At 44.8% G+C, this 27622-nt stretch overlaps 1 protein-coding gene and 1 long non-coding RNA gene across 5 annotated transcripts in view; one reads left to right on the top strand and one right to left on the bottom strand.

Moving 5' to 3' along the window:
• PCSK6 (proprotein convertase subtilisin/kexin type 6) overlaps positions 1 to 25596 on the top strand; it is a 109772-nt gene extending 84176 nt beyond the window's left edge. For 3 of the 4 annotated variants that reach the window (XM_083475030.1, XM_083475031.1, XM_083475029.1), the window contains exons 14-21: positions 2056 to 2235; positions 7158 to 7260; positions 8580 to 8776; positions 9411 to 9498; positions 15793 to 15896; positions 19591 to 19720; positions 21213 to 21325; positions 23712 to 25596. In XM_083475030.1, coding sequence (XP_083331156.1) covers positions 2056 to 2235; positions 7158 to 7260; positions 8580 to 8776; positions 9411 to 9498; positions 15793 to 15896; positions 19591 to 19720; positions 21213 to 21325; positions 23712 to 23809 — 1013 coding nt within the window. In that variant the 3' untranslated portion in view covers positions 23810 to 25596. Of the gene's footprint in view, positions 1 to 2055; positions 2236 to 7135; positions 7261 to 8579; positions 8777 to 9410; positions 9499 to 15792; positions 15897 to 19590; positions 19721 to 21212; positions 21326 to 23711 lie in introns of all 4 variants that reach the window. The other variant, XR_014519049.1, reaches the window with a different exon arrangement.
• On the bottom strand, positions 10048 to 19578 carry LOC310693351. The gene is made up of 3 exons (XR_014519116.1): positions 19556 to 19578; positions 17207 to 17241; positions 10048 to 10439 (listed from the first exon to the last, which is right to left on the bottom strand). It is a non-coding gene; the product is annotated as an uncharacterized lncRNA (long non-coding RNA).
• Positions 25597 to 27622: the final 2026 nt, after the last annotated feature.

The raw sequence follows: 27622 nt of genomic DNA, 5'->3' as shown, positions 1-27622 counted from the left end.
TTTTTTCCTTTTAACAACAACAACAACAACAACAACAACAACAACAACAACAACAACATGCTTATGAAAAGAATGAGCAAAAAACAAGGAATTGTACATGTTAGCAAATCTTTAGCCCCCTCTCCTGAGAATGATTTAGTGCTTCTGCTTCATAACAAATGTTTAAATGCTTGAATAGCCAGCCTTTTTGAGGGCCATTTGTAAATCTTGGACACCAGATCAAGTTGCAGTCTTTACACTGGAGAAGGGTGACCGCACAGACTTACAAACTGTCTTCCAGGAAGTCCTGAAGTCACTCAAAACTTGTCTGGAACTCCTCCAATTAAAACAAAGCTTGCCAAGCTTTGGGGGCACATTTGGAATTTTGAGAAAGCACTATGAGCACGTGTCACAAAATGGCTGCTGTGGGAGTGTGAGAACACAAAATCTGGTGGGCGCACTGGTGCTCACAAGCACCACGTTGGAGATCCCTCAGTTAGAAGACCATCAAAAGCAGACCAGCAGTTTTGATAGACAGCTTTCGGGCCACTACTGATCTTCCTCAGCAATGTACATCCGCCAGGGAATGAATTATATTTATGCTGTGGTGGAAGCGTTGAAGAATATGATTCACCCTTCTGTAGTTTTAAGCACTAAAGGCCATTCAACTGTCTCATAACTCTGCCACCTCATTCTGAGGTATGTGTCAATGAGGTCTTAAAGGATGAAGGAGAAACTAAATTGTCAATCCCTGCATTCCCTTGTTATCTCAAAAAGTCACTTATGTGTACATTAGTTTCCTCATAACCAGTGTTGCTTGGGAAATATTGGAAACAAAAAAATCAGTGCAGTTTTGAAAGGTTCAGTCCACCATCTTGATTCAAAATGGCATCCAGGTGTATCCAAACATAGATGAAAACCTGCTTCTTGACCTCAGGAAGCATCATGCAATATTTGGTTAGAGTATCTTAAGGTACTCCAAATTGGTTCATTCCAAATGTGCATGGAATGAACCAAGAACTTTCCAAAACATATAGTAGACTTTTGTAATTTTCACACTTATTTAATTTGAATTGATGTCTCAACCACTTTATTTGAGCATTCAAACATTTCAAAAGAGTAACACATTTACCAAGATTTCATTAAGCACTCATTTCAAACGTAACTGCCAATTTCCTCTTCCACGTTCTCTTTTCAGAGTCATCAAGGATCAAATTCATTAAAACAGATCAACATCAGAATAGGATTAGTTCTAGCAAGACTTTTACACATCTCCCTTTTGGAGCGAATATTTACCTGAAATAGGGATCATTTTCGCAAGAAATCACCCTTGAAATTAGGATGCAAAGCTGCCTTAATTTGCATAGGTGTTTTATCCATTTTAAGTAATTGTGTCCATTACAACCTTGTCAAATAATCCATTAGTAGGTGGTACCGGGGAGCATTTCCATCAGTTAAGGCAGATGACTGATTATTAACAGTTAATAGACTTAATGACCTGGATCATACATAATGCTAAGCGTTGGTTCATTTAAGGCAGCCTTCCCCAACCTGGTGCCCTCCAGATGTTTTGGACTATTAATTCCCATCATCTCTCACCATTGGCCATGCTGGCCTAGGATAATGAGAGTGTAACCCAAAACATCTGGAGGGCACCAGACTGGGAAAAGCTGTTTCAAAAATTGTTTAAACTATGGTTTGTTTAACAAAGCATGAGTTAACCATGATTTGTCCCACAGACAATCAAACAAACAAACTATGGTTTGTTCCTCCAAACTTGGATTGTTTTTTAGCTGCTCTTGCCTCGTGCTTTTATAGCTTGGTGAATACCTGAGTTGGGGCGGCCAAGCAAACCATAGTTAAAGAACAGTGCTAGGTTCACACTTCAATGCCAAGTAATCATTTTCAAAAAGTTGTAAGGTAACAACAAGCTGTGGCTTACGATTGTGGTTTGTTGGGAGTAAACAAATCCCTGGACAGGCTCCAGACTATCATATAAACCATAGTTTAATGCACTGTTGCTTAGTATTAATGTGCAAACCAGGGCAATATTTATGAATGCCGAATCTTTTGCAGGAAAGTTAAAAGAATGGAGCCTCATTTTATATGGAACAGCTGAGAGCCCATATTCCAATTCCAGCTCCCATCACTCCAGGTCAAGGATGCTGGAGATGCCATCTTCTGACATGGAAGCCTCAAAAGCAGCTTTCTTCCAAACTCAGATGGAGATCCTGGAGGATGAAGAGGAATACACAGGTAAAGTGCCCAAATCCCATTTCTCTGTCTGTCCCTTCCTCCCTACCCCGCCTCAAACTCCACTTCCTTATGCAAACAACCGGAGCTGTCACTCCCCTCATCTTGGAAAAACTAGGAGATTGTTTGTAATCCAGTACACCAAGCCGTCTTATTGCCATATCCACCACAAGTACTATGAACAAAGATGGTGCTCCATTGACTTCCAAAAAAATTGACCCTATCCCAAACTAGTACAATGTTTTGTCCATTCTCCCTTGGTGTTCAGCGAGTACAAGAATCCGTTCAGATTCCTGAAAACATTGGGATTTGGTGTCCATGTTTCTAATTCCAAACTGGTTAATCCCAAATGCATGATGCGGCCCCTACTAGCATAAAGGAAATTAAAACCACATTACAACAGGAAGTTTCCAAGCCTTTTGAGGTTATACAGATAAACTTCTGACAGGTATGGACAATGCCTGTTAAATTTCAGAATGCAAATTGATTTTGATTTATTGTATTTCTATGCCTCTGTCCATTTGAATGAATCCCAGAACAGTTTACAAACAACTAACAATAACATCATAGAACATCACAAAGGCAGCATAATTAATATAAAATAATTGACGACCATCAATAAAACAATTGCTGTCTATGAAGCACTGTTAACAAAGCAGCAACTAAAAATAAGCTGAGCGTCACAATTACAGGAAAAGTCATAATATATGATTAACAAATCAATGTGGTGTTCTACAAAACAGTATTAACAACATTAACAGATTAGCAACTGAAAAGATAAGCCCTGCTAAGTTTATGCACACACTCCCCACACCCCCATGACTCATTATTCAGTTCATTAAAGTACACATGAATACATACATATAAAGTGGGGATGCAGAAAACCACACCACCAGTCCTTCCCCTTTTTCATGACCAGGGCATGGCAAATCTCTCAGTTTCATTTTCTCGGTTTTTCAGTGTTATGCTCAGTTCTCCACCTCAGCTTGCTTTTTCTTTTTTAATTATTATTCCCTCATGAAATTTCATCAGTATCGTGTTGCTAATTTATCCTAATATACATAGATCTGTATGCAGTTTGGTGTAATATGCACAGTTTTGCAAAGCAATTTCTCCTCCTCGTAGAAAGCATTTTTGTATGTTATTTTCACGCCTTTTTGCAAACTGTAGCCTATACCTTTTAGTACACATTTCTTCGCTAGAGGACTGCATAGCAAAATCCAGAAAAAGTGTGAATCTCGAAGGATGGCTGCGTTTAAGTTCCTGTTATTTGCTTTGTAATGGATGAATTATGGTGGTTTGTCTTTAAATGTGAACTGAATCAAATTTACCCCATATCCCTTCCGGTGATTGGCAGAAACCAAAACAGAATGTTTTGGAAAACAGTACAAATGGCAGAATGAGAACCACAATACAAATGTACTTAATTTGGCTATCTCCTACAGAGCCCAGAATTAACAGAGGGGATCTGGCTGTGCAGTTTAGGTTGCTTTAGCACAGATTTCTGATTTGTATCTCTTTGTGGGGTGGGCTCATGCACCACCCTGCGAATTATGAGGATATAACATCATGCAGCAAAGCACTATCGTATGATATGATAACTCCACACTGCATGTCAGGGTGCGCTGCTAAGAAGGACTGAAGTGTGCCTTGAAAAGTGAGGGATATTTTATTCATGTACTTATTCCATTTCTTTCCTGCCCCTCTTGAAGGAGCCCAGGGCAGCAAGACATCTGCTACTCCATTCTGTTCAACATAGAGAGGCGCCATGCAGTTGATGCCTACTATCTCCGCCAGTATATTGGCAGTGCCATCATCTCAAAGATGGAGTAAAAATGCAGTGGGATTCCAAAATGCACCGCTAAGCTATAGCTGACCCATGCTTCAGGGGGGATGACGCAGAGGCTTCAAGAAAAGCAGAGTTTCGTATCAGTGTCATGATGGACCAGGTGATGGAATAGGAGTAGCCAATGTGGTTGGCATCCAGATATTGTTGGACTAACTCCCATCATCCCTGACCATGGCCCATACTGGCTGGGGCTAATGAGAGTTGTAACCCAACAATATCTGGAGGGCACCACTTTTACTACCCCATGTTAGAGTTAGTAACTTTCCTGTAGTTTTGCTGGATCTTTAGAACCCTCCCCAGGAACGTTGGCTTAACTGCTTTCCTCTCAATCTTCAGAAAACCAGAAATGCCTGTCTTGTTTCAGAGGGGTCCCATGCATCTGTGATCCCTCTCCTTTCTTTGAAAATATGTGGGCAGCAACCTCATCCTAAGTGAGGGGGATAAAGATGTGCAGCAGCTGACACAGCCTTGCTCAACACAGCAGGGTTGAGGATCTTGTGGCCTTCCAGCTGTTTCTGGGCTACAACGCTCATCATCCTTGATCCCTGGCCATTCTGGCTGGAGCCAATGGGAGCTGAAATACAGCAGCACCCAGAGGACCACTGGTTCCCCGTCCCAGAACTACAGCATGACAGGTGTGAAGCACCGCCATTGCCTAGAAACCATTGCCTTGATAGTCCGGGAGTACAGAATGCCCAGGAGGCAGTATTAACTTCTGTGTTGGTACGAGGAGCTACTGGAGCTGCTGTTGCTGCTGGTTTCACTTTTGTGTCTCTATGCCTATCTTTCTATATACATAAAAATGTAAGGCTGTCATCACGCAGCCCTTGTTGGAGGATTTGTAGTGGTGCATCACAATCCTAGATTTCATGAACTCCGAACAGGAGGAGGGAGCAAAACAGAAGGAAGGTTTAAAATGGCAGCTTTGAACAACAGCAGAGGCTGTGAGGAGATATAGGTTAGGTGAGATGTAAAGGGAGAGGGGTGGGGTTTGGTGGGATTGGTAAGCAACACAAGCAAGGGTGGCAGTCCCTAGTAAATTTAGATGCATCTTTAGGGCTGAACTGTGTCTCCAGTTTTAATATAAGGGGGAAAACGCAACCACCCAACATCACGGATACCAGAAGTTTCAGAAATGCGCATGCTTTTTTAAATGGACACCTCCTTGAGACAATTAAGTTGACAAGCTGTATTTCCAGGGCAAGACATTCAATTGGCCTGGTAGCTCCACTTTAGGCCTTGTAACTCTAAGCCCCATAAAGAAATGAGCAAGAAATGTGAGTTGCTGCTGCTGGCTTGGCTGATATCCTGTATACTAATATTATGGCTGCGAGATAAATGTTAGGCTCTGTTTGACTCTTGGTTTATACAGCCTCTTCCTGTGAGCCGAGAATTCAGGAGTAGGTGAATGGGTTTCTTTGGACAGAGCCCACTCCTCCTGTTAAAAACCGGCCGCAGATGCAGCTTTGTTGTCCTTCCAAGCTCTGCCCACCCCTCCCCAGCGCTATTAAATTATTCACACAAAATTTATTGTGGCATTTGGAGTCTTTTTCCAGGTGGTCTCATAAACGTTGGCAAAACCCTCAAAAATGTAGAATCGTACACAGCTGCATAGCTCAGCTCAGCTTTGAAACCTGTCCCAATATTGGACCTCTGTGTTTTGTGGGACATGCAAGTTCTTCCGCTCATTTATGTCATTTTGGGCTGTGCTTGCCATACTACCCTTGACACTTTTTGCTGGCAGTATCTGGATTCTAGAAGTAAACAAAACCAAGCTTAAGGGTACTTATACCTCTGACTGTATATATCAATACCAATAAAATCTGGACCCCAAACGACATTTTCACAATTCAGGGATGGATTCCAGACAGACCAAAGCATTTGCACAGGGACAGTGAAGGGTGTGGCCTGGAGACAGTCCTGGGACTCAGCTATACAGCTGCAAATAAAACGTTTCCATGCTTTGGGGGCATTGGGGGGCACCTGGCCCCTACCCCCAAAATATTGGGGAAGGTCCAAAGGGCTCGGCCCTCAGGAGCTGGTGGCCCTTCCTCCGTGTGTTGCCTTTCAGCTAGATCTACTATTTTCTCTGCATACGGTAAAGGGACCCCTGATCATTAGGTCCAGTCGTGACCGACTCTGGGGTTGCGGCGCTCATCTCGCTTTATTGGCCGAGGGAGCCGGCGTACAGCTTCCGGGTCATGTGGCCAGCATGACTAAGCCACTTCTGGCGAACCAGAGCAGCGCACGGAAATGCCGTTTGTCTTCCCGCCGGAGTGGTACCTATTGATCTACTTGCACTTTGACGTGCTTTCGAACTGCTAGGTTGACAGGTGCAGGGACCAAGCAACGGGAGCTCACCCCATTGCGGGGATTCAAACCACTGACCTTCTGATCGGCAAGTCCTAGGCTCTGTGGATTAACCCACAGCACCACCTGCGTCCCTATTTTCTGTGCATAGACATGGGCAAATGTTTTGGAGTGGTCTGTATCTTCTTTCAGAGTGACTTAAGTTGTGTTTTCCACAAGGTTTCATTGTTTGCAACAGAACTTGAATGCCATTCTCCTGAAACTGAAACACCTTGTATTTTCAGCGTCCGCAAATGCTTAGCTTTAGGAGCATACAGTGGCTAAAAAGCTCCCCCTTCATGCTGATTGAGCAGCTTTAGGGTGCCAGAGATAGGGACCCTGCTACAGAAACGGTAATGACACCCTCCTGACCACTAAACCACCGATCATGGTGCAGTCTGAAGCAGAGCACCTAAAGGAGAGCTAAGCCATGGACCCCCTTTTTAAAACCTAAGTCAGTTTCGTGCTCCTCGTGCCAGGCATACACCAACTGAAAGAGCCTTGCTGGCTTTTGGCTCTCAGTATGATTATGGTAAACCTTTGGGGTTGGGGAAGGAGGGAAAATGAGTGCAAAGTATTCCCATCATTTTTGGGTTGGTTGTTGTTGTTTTTTAATCCTACTGGTATGTGGTACACTTGATAGACTGTACACCGGATGCAATTTTGTGGGTTGAACTAGGAGGAGTTTTATATCTCTTCTTTCAGCAGAACTGTCTGTCTCTCTAAGGTCCGTGCCATACGGAATGTGGCGACAAAGGATGCGACGGCCCCAACGCCGACCAGTGCCTGAACTGCTTCCATTTCAGCCTCGGGAGCCTTAAAACTGGCAGGTAAAGTGGACAGAAGTCTTATCGCACATGTTAGCTTTCCAAAGGAGCAGGTGCAGTGGTTTAGTGGTGGGAGAGCTAGGTCCAAAATTCCCACTCAGCCCATGGGTGAGTGACCGTTCATTGTCTCTCAGCCTAACCTACCTCACAGGGTTGTTGTGTGAAGCTGAAATAGGGAGGGGGAGAAACAAGTACACCACCTCAAGCTCCTTAGGGGCAGGGCAACTGGGATATAAATGTAAAAAAACAAAACAAAATATTCCCATCATATCTATCTTTTCTAAAGTTAAGTTGTATTGATTTTTTAATAGTAGATAGGTAGCCGTGTTGGTCTGCCATAGTCAAAATAAAAAAATTCTTCCAGTAGCACCTTAAAGACCAACTAAGTCAAAATAAAAAAATTCTTCCAGTAGCACCTTAAAGACCAAGCCGTGTTGGTCTGCCATAGTCAAAATAAAAAAATTCTTCCAGTAGCACCTTAAAGACCAACTAAGTTAGTTCTTGGTATGAGCTTTCGTGTGCATGCACACTTCAGGTATCTGAAGAAGTGTGCATGCACACGAAAGCTCATACCAAGAACTAACTTAGTTGGTCTTTAAGGTGCTACTGGAAGGAATTTTTTTATTTTGATTTTTTAATGGATGCGAGCTGCAGGCCTGGGTGGGTGCTTGTCTCCCTAACTCTTCCTCTTCTGTGGCCCCTTCTGTATATTATTGATATAATAATAATATTTTATTGTTTATACCCCACCCATCTGGCTGGGTTTCCCCAGCCACCCTGGGATGCTCCCAACAGAATATTAAAAACGTGATAAAACATCAAACATTAAAAGCTTCCCTGAACAGCCTTCAGATGTCTTCTAAAAGTCAGCTAGTTGTTTATTTCCTTGACATCTGGTGGGAGGGCGTTCCACAGGGTGGGTGCCACTGCTGAGAAAGCCCTCTGCCTGGTTCCCTGTAACCTTGCTTCTCGCAGTGAGGGAACTGCCCGAAGGCCCTCGGAGCTGGACTTCGGTGTCCGGGCTTCAGTTTGTGGCCTCCCAGGAGGTTTCCTAGAGGGAATGTGGTCCTTGGGCTGAAAAAGCTTCCCTGCCCTTGCTATAAAGCAACAGGACCCGATTGGCTTGATCCAGCAGTCTCTTATTTTGTCTCCGGAAGCCACATGTTGGCAAAGCAAACAGGTGAATGGGCGATCAGAGAACCATGCAACATTTAGATGGCAGGAAAGAACTGTGATGCTCACAATGGAGACAGGACCATAACAACTATGCTGGTTGTGCTGCAGCCTCTCACTTTCCTTGTGTTTCTATCCCCCCCCCCCAGGAAGTGTGTAAATTCCTGCCCCCCTGGCTACTTTGGGGACACTTCGCAGCGGAAATGCCGCAGATGCTACAGGGGCTGTGAAGCGTGCTTGGGCAGAAGCCAGAACTCGTGCACAGCCTGCAAACGCGGCTTCTATCACCACCAAGAGACGAATACGTGTGTGATGCTGTGTCCAGCTGGATTTTACTCTGATGAGGGTAAGGAAAGTAAATGCTTCTCAGCTAAGGGCTGCTAAGCAATTGAAGGTTTTTGTTTTGTTTTTACCCAATATAATTGTCTCTGTGTTAATTGATTTCAAGTTGTGCATACTGTCAACCCCTCATTGTAGGTTCCCATCTTTAAGGAAAAATATTGAAGGGTAAGAGCACCTACAATTTGATCAACAGATACCAACCCCCTTTGTTAGAAAGAAAAGCTTTAGAAGTATTTTCTTTTTCATTCTCTCTCACAGTGACACGGTATAACCAAAACAGTCTCAACAAGTTCATAATTATGAACTGTTCATAATTTGCAGCACCAGCTGTTAACATTTGTCCTTGCCCATTAAAAATATACAAGCTTTTAATTATTATGCTGTTTTAATTCTTCATGTTTTTCCCCAAAACAATGAAGTCTAGAAACTTACTAATTTAAAGTTGAAGCTGATAAGTTTTGTCAGTTATTCTTTTGTCATAAAAACTAAGAATATGTTTCCCACTTGGTCTAAAAACAATTATACTCTTAGTATTAGATTATTGTGAATTTGACAAATAAATTGCAAGAAACTGAAGCTTATAAACTCTAATATCTGCAACTGATCATCTTTCTGATTCCCCTTCTTCCCCAATAAAGGTCAGAGACGTTGTCAGAAATGTCATCAGAATTGTAAGAAATGCGTTGGAGAGATGGACAAATGCACTGTCTGCAAAGATGGATTCAGGTAAATTGCTAATGGGGAAAAAATTGTGCTAGGCTTTCAGAATGTCTTCTGAAGAAACTAACATTGAATTTATCAAATTATTTAATAGGGGAAATGGGTCAAAACTAGGCATGTACAGTTGAGCCCCCTGCTGGATCAGGCCAGACAAGGGTCCATCTAGTTTGATATCCTTTTTCCCCCACAGTGGCCAGTAGTTTGTCGCTATCACCTGGCACACAGAAATTCCAATTTACCAGAGCTTTGTTCTCCTCATCCCTACCCATGCACACCTGTAATCTTGCGTACCTGTGCAATCTCTTGTAGTAGAGTCGGCAAGAATTTGGGTTGCTGGGCATTGTAGCTCTGTGAAGGTTCAGCTATAGTTCCCAAGATTCATGGGGAATCTGCTTGTTATAAGGCTTCAGCCCTCCTTTTCCTGGTATACCAGCGGTGTTGTTTTTATTACTTTATTACTAAATGGACGCGGGTGGCACTGTGGGTTAAACCACAGAGTCTAGAAGGTCGGCGGTTCGAATCCCCGCAACAGAGTGAGATCCTGTTGTTCGGTCCCTGCTCCTGCCAACCTAGCAGTTCGAAAGCACATCAAAGTGCAAGTAGATAAATAGGTACCGCTCCGGTGGGAAGGTAAACAGTGTTTCCGTGCGCTGCTCTGGTTCACCAGAAGCGGCTTAGTCATGCTGGCCACATGACCCGGAAGCTCCCTTGGCCAATAAAGCGAGATGAGTGCCGCAACCCCAGAGTCGGTCACGACTGGACCTAATGGTCAGGGGTCCCTTTACCTTAATAAATGTATTACCCACCTTTCACCAGCAGGTCCAAGGGTGGGTATAACAATTTAAAATTTAAAACAGTTAAAACAGGAATAGAGTGAGCCCTGAAAGCACAAGTCTCAGGTGTCGAAGGTCAGGATAAAGGGGTGCATCTTCCGCATCCGCCGCAAGCTGCAAGGTAAAAATGTCAGGCACGCATCAGTCGGGAGGGAATTCCCCAACTCAGGGGCTGCCACAGAGAATGCTCTCTCCCAGGCCACCCCCACTCCAAGTTTCTGAGGGAGGTGGAACTGACAAGAGGACCGCTCCACTGATTTTAACACATGGGAAGGTCTGTAGAGAAGGAGGCAGACTTCCAGCTATTTGGTGCCTGTGTCATTTAGGACTTTAAACACTAACATGAGCACCCTGAGTTAGGCCCAGAAAGGAACTGGCAACCATGTGCTTACCTGCATCTTAAATTCAAATTTCCTGCGGTAGATGTGTTTGTAAAAGAAGAGGGTGCAAGCATCCTTCAGGAGAGGGAGGGCAGAGGGAAAGCAAATAAATATGTTTATGTTGAACTTTATAAAACACACATTTTTCTGCCTGGTGCCTCCTTCAGACCTGCCTAGGTCAGGCTGTGTGTGTTGCGTACTGTATGAGTTATTATTCCAAACAAGTTGTGTTTACTTAACATGACTGGTCTTGATCTGTACACTTCTAATGAAGGCGTGTCTAATATACCTTACTGAGCATGAAGATTCACCCTATAGTTTTTGCTCTGTGCTGAAACTGACTGCTTAAGAGAACAGAGGGCTCACTCTGACTTCTGATGGTCCCACCACTTTCCTCCAGGGAAACCCACTCTTTAGTGCTGAATCGGAGCAAATGTCAGTTGGGTTTTCCGCAGACTGATGTTTGCTCCGATTCAGTGCTAAAGAGCAGGTTTTCCTGGGGAAAGCAGCAGGGTGAATGGAAAACCACCCGGCTCCGTTCTTTCTAAGCATGAGACAAGCAGAAGCCAGCACGAGTCCTGAATGAGGATCTTTCAGAAATGATTTGAGAAACTTTCCTTGATTAGCCTTGGCTAACTGATTGAGCTGCAAACATTTTTACTCCCCCCCCCCCCCAAATCCACCATGTTGCTACAATATAAATAGCATGATCCCAGAACATATTTTATTTTGTTAAAGGTGATGTAGGGGAAGTCTAGCAATCAGCTGTGCAACCTTGGTTTAAACCAGTGTTTCCCAAACCTGGGTCTCCAGCGGTTTTGGGACTACAGTTCCCATCATCCCTGACCACTGGTCTTGCTAGCTAGGGATGATGGGAGTTGTAGTCCAAAACAGCTGGAGACCCAGTTTAAACCTGGGTGCTATTGGGTTTAAACCTAAGTGCTATTGGGAAGCTGGGCATCTAGTTTGAGGCTTTTTAGTTTAGAGAAAAGGCAAGTAAGATGATACTGTATAATATTATGTATGGTATGGAGAAAGTAGAAAAAAGTCTTCCTTCCCATCTCAAAATACTAGAACTCACTGGGGACAGCCAATGAAACTGAATATTGGAAGATCTAGGACAAAGAAGTTGCCAGATGCAGTAAATAAATAAGAGCTGTAGATTCATGGCTAAGTACAAGTTAATACGTTGATCCAACGAGTGACACAGACACCCTGCCCTGTAACTTCTTTTTGAAGAATGGGCAGGCATAGAACTTAGTACAGCAAGCGGCCCCGTCCAAGTACTAGCAGACAGACACTCCTTTAAGTGGGTTGGGCTTATCCTTGTCTCTGTGTCCTTGGAGTTGGCTCTCAGGTATCTCCTCCTCTGAAGGAAGCCCCTTACGGACAGGAGGAGGTGCCAAGGGTTGCTTCTCAGTAGGATTCATTTGACTAGGGCTGTCCAGCACCACAGGAGAAAAACACTCCTCTGCCAACTTGCTTGGACCTTCTCTTAGTCCCAACTCTCCTTTCCCCAGACTACTGGCCTCTTCTCCAGACTCAGGCACGTCTTAGGGTCCCAATTCCACTCTCCCCATTCTGCCAGGACCTCTCCCCAGGGTCATCCGGAGCCCCTCCTCCTAGACAACTTCACAGGACTCACAGCAATACCTCCCTCAAAATGGAATCTCTATTGAAAGATTAGTTTCTTTATAATCCCCATTGGGTTTTCTTCTCCCTTACCTTCTCCAGTAATAAAGTTCCATCTAGCCTTCATGAGGAAAATGATACATGGCGACTCGGAGTGGATTTAGGAAGATGGGTCCCACTGATAGGTTTCCCCCCGGGAAAGAAGCGGAACTTAAAATGTCAAACACCAGAAGCTTTATCTGAACAATTTGTTCAAGCGGGAGCCCCAAGGCCACCTCAAGCAGCTACACGTCTGTGTTGCTCCACTGCAGAGCCCAAGGCCTCCTTGCCTGATTCATTTATAGGGCAGTAATTGGTCTGAAGTGACTGCTTCAATAACGGCACTTTGGCTAAAGTGGAAAATTGCAAGTTGCCTCCAAAGATTATCTACTTCCTAGGAAAGGGGGGAAAGTATCTTTTTATTGTCCGCTAACTTCCTTAAGCTGCTCCCCCAAAATCATGGCTTGTCACCTTGAAGAGCATTTTGCCAGCAACGTTTCTGTCTCTGCTTATTAAAAAAAGAAAAATCTTCCAGGGTGAAACCAAGAGATGTTTACAGGGATGGTTCAGCTGTAAATCAGGCTCACCGAGGAAGTGCAGATGGACTTGAGGAATCGTGTCTCCATATCTCTATAAAGTAATGATGGCCTGGTCTTGAACTTGATCATTCTGTAGAGTTTGGGCCTTTTTGCCTCAAAAACATCACTTTATTTTTAAATGGCAGGATGGTGTGATGAAAAACTTCGACCAGATGTGGGGTACTTTTTGGCCCTACAACGGTTTCTGAACTACAGCTCCCAGCAGCCCCAGCAAGCATGGACAGAGATGATGGGAGTTGTGGTTTTGCAACATCTAGAGAGCCAAAGGTTTCCCACACCTGGCTTAGACCAAGGACGAAAGCTCTTCATGTGGTGGATATTGTGTGAGACTGGAGACAGACGGGATCTGGGTTCAAATCCCCTCTCAGCTGTATGTGTGACCACCAAGAGTGGGGCTAAATGGTATAACCCCATTTCCCCTTCATGGATTGACAGAAAGTATGTGGCATTCATATAACTCAGTACTGTCTACACCAGGCATAGGCAAACTCAGCCCTCCAGATGTTTTGGGACTACAATTCCCATCATCCCTGACCACTGGTCCTGTTAGCTAGGGATGATGGGAGTTGTAGTCCCAAAACATCTGGAGGGCCGAGTTTGCCTATGCCTGGTCTACACTGTCTGGCAGTAGTTCTCAAGGGAGGGAGTTTTATCCCAGCTCTACCCGGAGATGCCCAGGATTGAACTCTGGACCTTCTGCATGCAAACCAGATGTTCTACTACTGAATTGCAGTGTTTGCCTTGGGATATCTTTCAGGGATACCTGACTCCTAGCTTGTGCCATTGGAGCATGTTAAAGTGTTGAGACAACTACACAGCCTTGATGAGATCATAGCTGCTAAAAGTAATCAAGAAGGGGGCGTTTCTCACGCAATTCATCATCTGCACAAATATATGAGTGCATGGCTAGGCGCAAGAGTCTTAATAAGTATTGGTCAGTGAGTTTGTGCTGGTCAGGCTGATGGGAGTTGGTCCAAAACATCTGGAGGGCATCAAGTTGGTGAAGGCTGGTATATGGACTGTGGCACCTAGCAAAAGTGCAAGCAGCACTGCAGAAATGGTTGCATGCTACACAGCGGCATTGAGAAAATAAGCAGGCCTTTGCACGTGATGAAGTACTCCTAAGGACCAACCTACATATAACACAACGAGGAGCAAACATTTGCAATTGCCACTCCTGTTTCGGTTTTGGTTGGAATTCTCCGACATCTGTATGGCTAACGCATCATGTAGCTCAGCTCTTAGCCAACCAAACACTGCCAAAGAACATGCACTTCTAACAGTAGGGCACATCCGTTGGTTCAGGAGCAATTTTCCATCACCCCAGGATTGTTCATGACTTCATCTGTGTAGAAATGATCACATTTCGTGGGGAGAGGATAAGTGAGACTGAGTCCACTGGGCATGCCCCAAGCAGCACTACCAGATCTTCATATGCTGCAGATATATAAGCAGAGCTTGTTGTTCGGTTTGGGTAGATAGGTAGATGTTGCAGGATGGACCTTTTGGCCGTGATCCTATTCTGTTTCCTTGCCTCCATTTCTCCATGGGTGATAGCTTTCCTTTATCTGTACTCAGTGGCTTTGCCAAAGGAACAGTTGACCTCAGCTGGATGTTAGTAGCTCCACTAATGAATGGTTGGATGAAATTCCATGGTCTGCTAGGTTAGATGACCTTGGATGGTTTAAAAGTTATTCAAGGGACCTTTCTAACATTTCAGCCCCAATCACATCAAGGCACAGCAACCTCTTATGTAAGAAAGGGTCACTGCTAGAGAAATTACAAAAAAGCAGCCAAAAGCTAGGAACCATTTATTACTAGTTTCTGTGGGTTGTTCATGATGAAGATCTTCAGAGAGTCAGGCTTGACTGCCCAGATACGGATAAAACATTGCCCATTCCTCTAAGTTTGAAAGTTTTTTTTTTTTTAAGGCAGTAGTTCCTCTGCTCCCCAAAAAGGAAATTAATTTCTGTTGTGCTGCTAGCTTTGTTTCAGCTGCCTCTAAAGACACTGTCAGCATGCTCTTCAGAACAGGCAGCTGGCCATTTTTGTGCCCACCCACTCCCCACCTGTAATTGCACTTTAAAAATAAAATCTTTATTGCTTTGAGTTGGGTAGGTTGAGCTGGGCAGAAGAGGCAATATTGCAATAGCAGGTAGAGAGATGTCCAGAGACCCAAACCTTAATAGGATAGAAGTTGTACCGGTTCCTGCAGAAAAAGCAATTGTCGCCTGCCAGAGCCAGTCTGCCTTTGAATACCAGTTCCTGAGTATTACAACTGGGGAGAGTTGCTGTTGCACCTGGGTCCTGCTTGTGGGCTTCCCATAGGCATCTAATTGGCCTTGATGAGAACAGGATGCAGGGAGTGTGTGCATATTTCTAGGCTTCAGTGCTAGTGTGGACCCTACTGGACCCTTTGGTCTTTATCTGGGACCCCCCTCTAGGTGCACCCTTTAAGGGACAGGGCCTTTTCTGTGGTGACCCTGCTTGTGGAATGCTCTCCCCAATGAGGTCTGCCTGCTACCACCATTAGCATCCTTTCAGCGCCAGGTAAAAACATCTCTCTTCTCCCAGACATTTGACTGCTTTACAGTGATTTTGCTGACTATTGATTGTACATTTTGCTGCTGTTTTATTGACCTGTTTTATGTGTTATTGTTGTATGGCCTTTGTTGCAATGCATTGTCTTTTATTTTACATTGTGTTTTGCACTCTTAAAATTTTGTAAACCCCCCCCCCCTTGGGCACTCCTAACGTGCCAGTCAACCACAAGATTGAAATGACATTGATGATGATCTCCACTGCTTTCCTCCACAGCCTTGTAGACAATAGCTGCGTTACAGGATGCAGGCCGGGCATGTACCTGATCAAGGAGCCAGTACGATGTGAGGGATGCCAGTCAAACTGCCGGACATGCGTGGGTATGTTGTGTGAAGTAGTTACAAGAGGCAGGTAGTACGTGGGAAACATCAGCTTGTTGATCTGAATTGTTGCAAGCTTTGCATGTCCTTCACTGCAGAGAACGACAAAGCCAGCCTGCAGGAGTTGCAGAAATGAAAGCTACTGGATGTGCGGCTCCACCAAAGAAGGAGAGTTGTCCTGATTGATCCTTGGTTTGGGCTGATTCACATATGATCCCAAACCATGGTTTGGTTTTACCATGAGCCAGCCTATAGGCCCATGCTTTTTCTGACTCCCTGGGTCATGGGCAACCAGTCCCTTGGCTTCCATTTCTTGTTTGGAGTGCAGGCACAAACCATAGCTGATTAAATGTAATGGCAAATGTATGGTTTGCTGTGGACCAGGAAGCTAGCTAGGGCTGATGGGAGTTGTAGTACAAAACATTTGGAGGGCACCAAGTTGAGGGGAGGCTGCTCTAGTGCATATGTAGGAAGGAGCTGTCCTTAATACATTGGGCCAGTTGGAGCACGTCAAGCTGTCACTCAGAATTTTTTGTGCTGGCTGGGGTTGTAGACCAAAACATCCAGAGAGGACCAGAGAAGTTGCGGGAGGCTGTTTTAGACTGAAAAGCCAATGGGGTTTCTAAAAGGGGAAATAGGTGTCTGTCTGTGGAGCATTGAGCTCTGTATCTGTTTTAAGTCTGCCTTCAGATTCTTATTTCTAAGGATTGCATCAAGCTAAGATATACTCAGAGTAGATTAACTGAAAATAATGAACCTAAGTTAATCATGTCCATTAATTTCAATGGATCTACTCTTGAGTAAAACTAGGATTGGGTACAACCCCAAAGAGTCCTAGGCCCTCTTCACACACCTTCTAGTTTGCCAGCTCACAAGGAAAAACAGCCAACTCCATATTTAAACCATAGAAAATTTCCACAATCCAACTGGATTTTGCTCTGCCAGGGCCAGCATCACACGTGGGCATGGCTGGGCAGAGGGGCCACTGACAAGAGCCCCCTGCACCTGTTGCAGTGTGAATGTAGACTCACTGGGGAATAAGGGGGAGGGTTGTGCTGCCCAAGGGCCCACCGGAACCTACTCTTTGTTGTGCAGTTTGTAAATCAAAAGGTGTGTTCAATGTAACATTACTTGAACAAAGCTAAAAAAGTTCATTTATATTTTACTAATGACATGAGTGCCTGAGACAGACAGCCTCCTTTCTACTCCATCACATATTCTGGATGTGTTTCAAGAAGACTTTAAAATATATATATGTGATTGGAGTATTGTTGTTTGTATTCCTTCTGCTTTAAAGATAGAAGCCTTACCTTTCATGGGACTCAAAGGGAGCCATATGAAAAGCCTGTAAGAAGCACAGCACAAGAGAGCTTTTTGAGTACATAAAAGTGTCAGTGCTTCAAAATCTGTACTTTGCATGGGAAGCTTGTGCGGTGTCCCACTGAGAATTTGCTTCGGTTTCCAGCTTGTTCTGCCCCAGACCAGTAATAATTCAAGAGCAAATGCACTTTTAAAAAAACCAAGCAGATCTACAAAACTCAGAGTGAACACAAAGCATGTGCTGAATCCTTTTTTTTTCCTCTGCTGAAAGCCGGGCAATCTCCCCTTTCCAGAGCGTATGGCCACGATCCAAAGAGCTACTTTATGTATGCCCAAGGGCTTGCGTGAACTTAAAGCAAATTGTCACGCGTTTGAACAGCAGAATTCTGAGCCATGTCACAATTGTTGAGTTTCAGGTGCAAATTTGTGGAGCACTGGGTGCACTGCATCCCGGAGTTCTGCTGCTCAGGTTCCCTATTCCAGCCTTCCCTTCCAAATGTTTTTGACTACAACTCCCATCAGCTCCAGACAACACAATATCAGTGATATTGAGAGTTGTAGTTTTGTGCCCCCCAGAAAGGACGTGTCAGCATTTCATGCTGGGATGCTACCACCACAGACCATAAACCTCCTTTGTCCGATCCCAGATTGCCAACCGCATACATGCCAGCTTTGAGGGAACGCAAAGCTCAACTTCGCTGGTATGTTCATATACACTCTTTTTATGGCCTGAGTGGCTCTGCTACCCGAGTCCTACAATTTGGAGTCCCCCAAGTCATTTGTTCCATGCCAGAAACATTTTGTCTTTGCAGCTGCCCCTTTAATGGCCTGGTCTGTAGCCAAATCGCAATTGAGAGAGACTTGTGCTTTTTCCACGAAATGTACTCGGAACGAGTCAGTCTGTCCCTGCCTGTAAAATGCTTTCTCCTGCAGTGCCACCAGCCACGCGGGACTCTGCCATTGGCCACATGTTGTAATCAAGCCTCTTCAACTTATATATCCCAAATGGCTGTTGGTCTCCAGACAGAATGCTCAAGTGCAATTCTCAAAATTTGCGAAGTTGAAGGATTTGTGGTTCTTTACAAGGTGCAGTTGATTCAGTCTGCACGTCTTTATAATTAACCTCCTGCTTTCTTCCTCCCCACCCCCCTTTATGAGTGTGGGGAACAGTTTGTAAACAGCAGGTGGTTAGAAAGCTCTCTCTCTGTTAGAGAGCCAGTGTAGTATAGTGACTACAGTGAAGGAGCAGTACTGGAGAGACCCAATTTCAAGCCCTCACTCGGCCATGAAACTCTCAGTGAGCTTCCTTCAGCCATCTCTCAGCCTAACCTACCTCACAAGGTTGTTGTGAGGATAAAACAAAAGATGGGAAGAACCATGTGTGCACCATCCTGAGCTCTTTAGGAAAAGAATGAGAGGTTCATTATATATATGTATGGTGAGATATGATGATAGAGATGAAATAAGACTTGAATAACACACAGCCTGAACTTGTGTGGTAAACTGAAGGTGGCTATTGACCACAATTCAGTTATGCTGTTGCCCTTTCCCTGTCTCTCTCTATTGATAAGCTCAGCATTAGCAGCTAAAAGAGTGACAAACAGCTTAGGAGTGAAATTGCCAAAGAGCAGGTAGGTTTCTATGACCCAGAAGCTTGGCTCCTTGAGTGCTTCAAGACGTTTGCAGATTAATGGCCTGCTTGTGTTCAAACTAAGCTCTACAAGGGCTAGGAACATCCTTTTCTTAAAGAACAAATCTGAGGAATCCAAATTTCTGCTTGCATGAAATGGCAAAAGACGCCCTAGCAGTAGCTAGCTGGTATGTAAGCTGTAGATTTTTTGCATTAGGGTGTCCTTGGAGAGATGAAGCTTCTCTGGTTCATGTTTATCTTCCTGCTGGAAGGAAACCAAAGCAGATTCATCCTGCTGTCTTGTTAATGTCACATTATTTTTTTTAAAAAACACACACACAAACAAACCTCACAATGATAGCAGCTTGTACTTCCATTGTATGTAATCTCACAGAAATTCATATGAATTCCTCCTCCGTTTACGTTTACTCTTTTCAAAAGACCCCGAGTACTTTGCCTTGGGTGATAGTCCTTGGCCACCAGCATGAATCACACCAGATCCTCCATTCTTCTAAGCCATAGAAATTCAAAAGTGATTCATTCACACTGGTATCCAAGAACTGTCGTCTGTTGCACATTAACAAAGGCAAAATGATGAGAATCTTAAGGGCTCTAGCAACTCATTTCTCCTCCCTTAGGAGTAGAGCAACAGGCTGATTCCTTGCCTCCATTATCCCCCGGTTTGCACCCGGTACAGTGTTTGTCTTACCAAACTGGTGTGCTTGTTTTCCCCATGCTCCTTAGGGCCGGGCCGAGAGGAATGCATCCAGTGCGCCAGGAACTCGCACCTGCACGAGTGGAGGTGCGTCCCAGCATGCGGCGAAGGCTTTTACCCCGAGGAGTTGCGTGGGCTCCCCCACAAGGTCTGCAGAAGGTAGGAGAGCAAGCAGTTTTGGCAACCCGGTTCTGACGATGAACGTTGGAAGGTTCGGGACAGATAAAAATGCTACTTCAAACTGTGCACTCCCACAGGCGGCTGTAATGGCTATCAACTTGGTTGGCTTTAAAAGAGGATTGGACAAATGGATGGAGGACAAAGGCTATCAGTGGCTCCTAGCCATGATGGCTTTGCTCTGCCTCCATGGTTGTTGGAGGCAGTAATGCTTCTGAGTACCATTTGCTGGAAACAGGAGGAAGGGAAAGTGCTCTCGTGCTTGGGTCCTGCTTTCAGGTTTCCCACAGGCATTTAGTTGGCCACTGTGAGAGAGGTGGGCCATTGGCCTGATCCAGCAGATTCCACTTATGTCCTGGTATCCTTTTGTGAAAGTAGCGTGGGAGCAAGCGTTAACCCTTGCCAAGCACTCTGCTTTGGCATAATACAAACAAGGATCTCTCTTCTTGACTCAAAGCAGCTCTGTTGTGGTCAGATTTAAGGAGGAGATAATTGTCAGAATCAAATTTATTCCTCTTCGTCTACCACGTGTATACCAGGTTTATATTGTCCTCTTTTAACCTCCTGCAACATCTCTTTCCACAACAAGGAAAGAACTGGGAGGTGAATTCTTATTAAATGGCATTTAGCCAAGACCCCTCACACGCCTCCCCTTCTCTCCAGGAACCAGGCTCAGATACTGAGCATATGTTACGCATAAAGAGTCACAAGTTCAAACCCCCACATCTCCAGAAAGGTGTCTTAGCTCCCTCCCAGACCATGACAATGGAGGCTCTTCCTTGAGAGTAAGGAAGAGAGATCTCTATTGAAGCAGAGGAGACATACAGACTCAGCAACAGGTAGTCATGGCAGCCACGGCCCTCAGGCATAGAATTATAGAATTGTAGAGGTGGGAGGGATTATGAGGGTCATATATTCCAACCCCCTGCCATGCAGGAATCCTTTGCTCAACGTGGGGCTCAACCCACGACACCATGTTTTAAGAGTCTAGAGCTTTACTGACTGAGCTATACTAGGAAAGATGAGACTAGCCAAGCTAGAAGCAGTGGTCCATGGTTAAGGAGTCCCAAGATCAGGGCAAGGAGTTCTGGACTACACAGGAGCAACAGAACTGTCCTGGTGGGTTGGCATGGCTCTTGTGCTGGATACAATGCAGGGACAGCAACTGTCTGGATGGGAGACCTCAAATTCTCTGTATAGGAAGAGAGTTTTGGTAGGGCTGTGGGATAAGCTAGTGGTCAGATATGTCTACCCTCCTTCCATCTGTGCCAAGGATGGGAAACATCTGTGACCCTCTGCATGTTGGCTGGACTCCAGATTCCTTAGTCCCAGCCAACATGGTCAGTGGTTGGGGATGATGGTAGGTTTGTTGTAGTCCTTCAAAACCTGGAGGGCTGTGGGTTCCATGCCTTAGTTTGGATTATGGGCTACTATGAGCTACTAGAAAGAGTTGCCTTTTTCATCTCTTCCTCAGATGTGAAGATAACTGTTCAAGTTGCGACAGCTCAGGAAGAAAATGTCTCCGGTGTAAAGAAGGCTTTAGCTTGCTTAGTGGCTCGTGCATTGCTAGCGACAGATGCCACAATGGTATGTATTTGCATGGACGTTTATTAAAGATGGGCAGATCTAAACCATACATTTAAAGCACAGCCAATGCACATTTGAAGCACATGACTTCCTCCAAATAATCCTAGAAGCGTTTTTGGTTAAAAAGTTTGTGCTGGGAATTGTATTGCTGTGAGTGGGAAACGAGACCTCCCAGGATCATGCTTTAAATGTGCATTGCATGCACTTTAAATGTTTGGTGTGGCTCTGCCCAAGTACCCACATAGTCAGGCAATATAACACACACCTGACTAGCCACTGATACAGCTGCATCCACACCAGGCACTTAAAGCACATGGCCTCCCCCAAAGTATCCTGAGAACTGTATACACCCCACAGAGCGACAATTCCCAGCACCACTAACCAACTACAGTTCCCAGGATTCTTTGGGGTAGATCGTATGCTTTAAATTATACTGTTAATACAGCCTCTGCCCCCCTTTGCTTAGTTCCATCAGAGCAGTTGAAAGATGATGCAGCTGGGGAGCAAAGGGGGGGGGGGAACCCCGTGCAGCTCAAATGGAACTAGATTTTAGTATCAAATTGGAGGGCATCTAGGGAAGAAATGTGATGGGACTTTAGGAGCTAACATTTCGATTGAATCATTACTAGTTCTGCATACCTACATTCCCTAGAATCTCATCCTTGTCTTCGGCCAGATGTTGCTCATTCTTCACTCCCTTCTTGCATCAGGAACTTGCCGCAATTTTAATTACTTTTGAGGTTGAGATTTCATATTTATGGAATATATAATGAACTTTACTGAAATTTAACTTTGGGGCAGCAGGCGGTAGAGAAGAATCAGTGACCTGAAAATGTGCAGGTAAGGTAAGTAAGAAAGAAAATTCCTGTAATTTCTGCTGGCACAGAATTTGCATGGAGCTGTTTTAAGAATCGGCTGCTGAAGGATGGGAGAAATTGGCATATTCCAAGTCTATACATGATGCTGCTGAAAAACATTTTTATATCTCTTTCTTAAATTCAGCCTGTCCGTCATTGCACCCTTTGTCAGCTGTTTCAATGAGAATATTGGGAGATATCCCTAAAAAGGGACAGATTGACCAAGCTTTCCTTACCCACCTCAGGGTTCATCCACACTTCCTGTTTGTTCCACTGCTTTTCCCCAGGGAAAGCCACTATTTACTGCTGAATTTGACGCCACTCACCTTTTCTGTGGAGTTACATTTGTTCCAGTTCCAGCGGCAAAGCTGGGCTTAGGGTGCCCCCTGCCAAAAACCCTGGACAACTGCTGCCAGTCAGCCGAGACCACATAATGAAAGACCTACACTGGCTCCCAGTATGTTTCTGAGCACAGTTTAAAGTGTTGGTGCTGACCTTTAAAGCCCTAAATGGCCTCGGTCCAGTATACCTGAAAGAGCGTCTCCACCCCCATCGCTCAGCCTGGACACTGAGGTCCTCCTCCAAGGGTTTTCTGCTGGTTCCCTCCCAGCAAAGGGACAAGGAACCAGGCAAAGGGCCTTCTCGGTAGTGGCGCCCGCCCTGTGGAATGCCTTCCCATCAGATGTAAAGGACTTTAAAAGACATCTGAAGACAGCCCTGTTTAGGGAAGTTTTCAATGTTTGATCTTTTATCGTTTTTAATATTTTGTTGGAAGCCGCCCAGAGTCGCTGGGGAAACCCAGCCAGATGGGTGGGGTATAAATAATAAATTATTATTATTATAGACAGTACTGAACTAAGTGGACCCAGCAGTCTGACGTATATGGCATCTTCCTTTGTGGTGTGGGCACAATGGACAGCCAGGGTTCAGAGCTGCAGTAACTCATCCCCACCATCCTTCAGTTTTTCCATATTATCCTAATGCCGCGTGAGGCCATTTTGTCACTTTCTTTTCCCTTCTTGCTCATCCCCTTGTACGGCTCAACTGTGTTGGTGCATCTGTGCAGTACTTGAGCAGGAGAGTGTTGTGTAGTGGTTAGAGTGTCAGGCTGGGACCTGGGAGACCAGGGTTCACATTCCCACCCTGCCATGGCCAATCACTGCCTCTCGGTTTAACCTACCTCACAGCATCATTGTGAGGAGTTAACAGAGATGGGGGAGAACTATGTACGCCATTTTGAGCTCACGGGGGGAAAGGTTGGGATATAAATATGGTAGGTAGAAGGATTAGATAAATATTTCCATTCTGAAGTCTATGTATGTGTAAGAGCTATGCTCATGAAACGCACATGGCTCTCCCCATCTCGAAACTCTCCAACAGATGGATGAGCTGCTTTTTTCCGTTATCTCTCGTGTAGCAGAATAGCTCTTGCTGTGCTTTTTCCAGTCCTACTTTGTTTGGCTAAAATGCTAATCCAATTTCTTCCCCCCCTCTCCTCCCTCTTTCCAAATGTCTGTACGCTCTCCCAGCTGATGAGGTCTTCTGTGAGATGGTGAAATCCAACAAACTCTGTGAGCGCAAGCCATTTATACAGTTTTGCTGTCGGACGTGCCTCTTGGCTGGCTGAGCCGAAGATTTAAATATCCGCCCTCTGGAGGCCCTGTTGTGCCAGTTCCCTAGGACAAAGTCTCCCTTCTCTTCCCTCTCTGCCCCTACCCCTACCCCTCCCCCCCCACACTTTGGGAAGCTTCACCCAGCGCTGACTGAAGCTTCGGCTTGCAACTCGGACCACTTTAATATTGCCTGCCAGTCTGGTTTCTACAGTGCCACACGCCTGGTTAACACCGAAGCCTAGGTAGCATCCTTGTTTTGCTTGTTGCATCTTAAAAAGAAAAAAAATAAATAAATAAAAATGCAGATGGGAACACAAATCCTTCTTGGACATGTCTTGCAAATGGAAAGTGACACCAAAGTCCACATGCCCAGCTTCATTCAAAATAATCAACCCTCCCAAATAGTATCCAGGCGGGTGACTGGGCAGATTTAAGGTATTTCTGCACTTTTGAGAAGAAAAGGGCACCTTTTGCCCACCCATCCCAAAAGAATGTACAGCCCTTTAGCTGTACAGTGATTGAGTTTTCTTCCAGTGCAACCCTGGCTTGATGCACTTCACCCCAGCAATGTTGTGGTGAAAAATAAGGACAATCCCCAGTTTCCTTTTAGGAGCAAAATTGGCCTTAGCAAACTTGCAACTTGGCAGTCACCAAAGAGGCGATCCCAGAGTTGGCAGGAAGAGGTGAGAGCGGTCTTTGTCTAAGCCCCAAGTGTCCACCTTTACTGCAAGCTGTTCTGAGTAGCCAAATCCTTCCTAAGTGACTGTCGGGAACCCGGTAGCCCTGAGCACCCTGCAGGATTGAAGCCTTCACCGTGAAATTGCTAGGAATAAATTCATCTCTTGTCTGCAGACACAGACCAGAATAATTTCCTCTCCGCAACAAAAGATTATTTCTGCCCTCCTCCCCTCCCCAAATGTTTGCATCTCCTAGCTTTTTCAGCTTTGATTGATGGCTTCATTTTTCTGGCCTACCACAACTTGCTGACAAAACCTTTCCTGTCTAATGACAGCTCAGTGACTTTAGTAAGCAATCCCTTCCAGGAGACGTTCTATTTAGCCAGCCAGGAGGGAAGGGAAACAACCAATTGTACCGAACGGCGCTATACAACACATCTGAATGTATTCACTATACATATAAATATATATATATATATATATATATATATATATATATATATATATATATACATATAATAATATATATTTTTTAGTTTGTTGTGTGGTGTTTATATAATTGTGTTTAAATATATTTGGCTATGTTGTCTTACAGAATTTTTAAAAAAAGTAACTTATACAGTCATTGCCTTTATTCACAGAAATCTTAAATTATTTTTTACAGGGACAGACCTTTTTTTATGTGTCTCCTTCCCTTCCAGTGACATCTTTGTAAGTTTCAACAAAAATGTCCCTTTTCCCCCTCTTCAGACATATGTAAACAACACTTCTCTTTTTTCTTATAATGCCTGTTCTGATTCGCGTTGTTGGCTGTTTTATTAAGTTAAACCTTCAGTCCATGAAATTGGCGGTAAAACATTAATTGGCTCTTAACAAAGTGAGTTTTCTAAGCTTTTTTTTCCTGGCTAAAATTAACTGACATGACCGTACTGCTTTAGACCCATGCGCTCTCAAACTTGGCTTGAATGAATAGTGAAAGCCAACACAGTGTTTCTGATGTGATCAATGGCAAGAAGTTGACAAGGCAACCACACCATGAATAAAATGTTTATAGTCCTGATGAGTTATTCTGTACTTACCCCACCCCGAAGCAACCAAAGTAAATTGCTTTATTTTACTATGAATATCCTATTTCTGTGTAGTCTTTTAATTACCATCTGGAGGGGGATCAACGACCTATATTTATTGATGAGATGCACACACAAAAATCCATTGGGATGTGATTCATCTTGTAGATTATTCCCAGTGAGTGAGCTAATGACCCTCAGCATGATTCAAGGTGCCTCTAATTTAGGGATGGGGAATCTGTGGCTCTACAGATGTTGGATTACGACTCCCATAATCCATGGCCATGCTGGCTGAGGTTGATGGATTTTGGAGTCCATCATAATCTGGAGGGTCACAGGGTCCCTATGCTTGCTCTAACAGGTAAAAGGTAAAGGTACCCCTCTAGGGTTGTGCGCCTATCTCACTCAAGAGGCCGGGGGCCAGCGCTGTCCGCAGACACTTCCGGGTCACGTGGCCAGCGTGACATCGCTGCTCTGGTGAGCCAGAGCAGCACACGGAAACGCCGTTTACCTTCCCGCTAGTAAGCGGTCCCTATTTATCTACTTGCACCCGGGGGTGCTTTCGAACTACTAGGTTGGCAGGCGCTGGGACCAAACAACGGGAGCGCACCCCGCCGCGGGGATTCAAACCGCCGACCTTTCGATCGGCAAGCCCTAGGCGCTGAGGCTTTTACCCACAGCGCCACCCGCGTCCCTTGCTCTAACAGGGCAGCTGGTCTTAAAAATATTGTTGATTATTTCTAATGTAGGAATTTCAGAAGATACTTATGGGCTTCCCATAGGCATCTGGTGGGCCATGGAACAGTGCGCCAGATTCAACTAACTGACCCTCCCAGCTGAAGCCTGTGCAGTGACTTCCACTAGCACAATGAGGCTTCCCTTCTCTCCTCCCACTGTTCGCCCCCAGGAGGGTGGGGGGTTCAGGAGAACCCCCCAGAACAGCATGTGTGAGGAAAAGAAAAATCCATCCATCCGGCAAGAAGAAATGCTTGCTCCCATGGACCATTTTAGCACAACGTTGACTGCTGCCCAGAATCCCGGACTAGATGGGCTTTTGTCCTGATCCTCTTATTTCTCAGTCAGGAGAAAATACCTCTTCTGAGGTCCTATAAGCCGGGGTAGCTGCTGTGTTTCAAGTATTGGTGGGCAGTATCTGGATAGCAGGTGACACATGTACATTATATATATATGTGTGTGTGTGTGTGTGTGTGTTCCCCCTTCAGAACTGTTCCTGTTCAAACGCTAATTTCATACCCTCCAACATTTCTCCGATGAAAATAGGGACGTCCTAAGGGAAAACGGGACATTTGGGGATCAAATCAGAAACCGGGAGAGCTTCTGTTAATCCAGGAATGTCCCTGGAAAATAGGGACACTTGAAGGTGTCTGTATTTGGTCCATTAGCAGCTTTATCAAAACTAGGTGCAAGACCCTATCATGAATACCTCCCTTGTTCTCTTAGAACGGCAGTGGCACCCAGCTCAGAGATTCTGGAACTGAGTTCCAGCTGAAAGAAAGCCCTATATGTATATAGGCCTCCTAGTGGCAACCCATAATACTGATCGGGCCTGCAGCCACTTACTGTATTTACGCAAATCTAATGCGCCATTGAATCTAATGCACACCCTAATTTTTGCGATGTAATTTGGCCAAAAAAGGTGTGCATTACATTTGAGTAAATACAGTAACTTTGGTGACTATGGACAGGCCTGTATCACCAGGTGCTCCTGCGCCATCTGCTAGCCCCAAAGTAACTTCTGCTTGTCAGCTGCTTGGACAGGAGACCATGTGGGAACCATATGGAAGCTAGTCAAAGCTCTTCAAAGTGTAAGCACGGCTGATAAATAAAAATAAATCCCGATGAGAAACCCTGACATCTGGCCTGCGCGCTTCATAATCCACGGGGCAAAAATGCAGCCCATCAGCCATTTATGGTGGACCTTGGAAAATCTGGCACCCTGCTTGGAATTACAAAAATGGTGTGTGCGCGATTTGTGTTCATTTGACAACTGAGGGAGGCTTGACCTGCCGACGAAGAGAAAGGATTGTTTCAGAAGTATGCCTGTGTTTAAACTGAAGGGAAG

This window comes from Podarcis liolepis (genome assembly GCF_965112155.1).
Source record: "Podarcis liolepis genome assembly, chromosome: 14".
Classification (NCBI taxonomy): Eukaryota; Metazoa; Chordata; class Lepidosauria; order Squamata; family Lacertidae; genus Podarcis; species Podarcis liolepis.
Note: the sequence above shows the minus strand (reverse complement) of the source record. Positions and strands in the feature narration are given on the sequence as shown.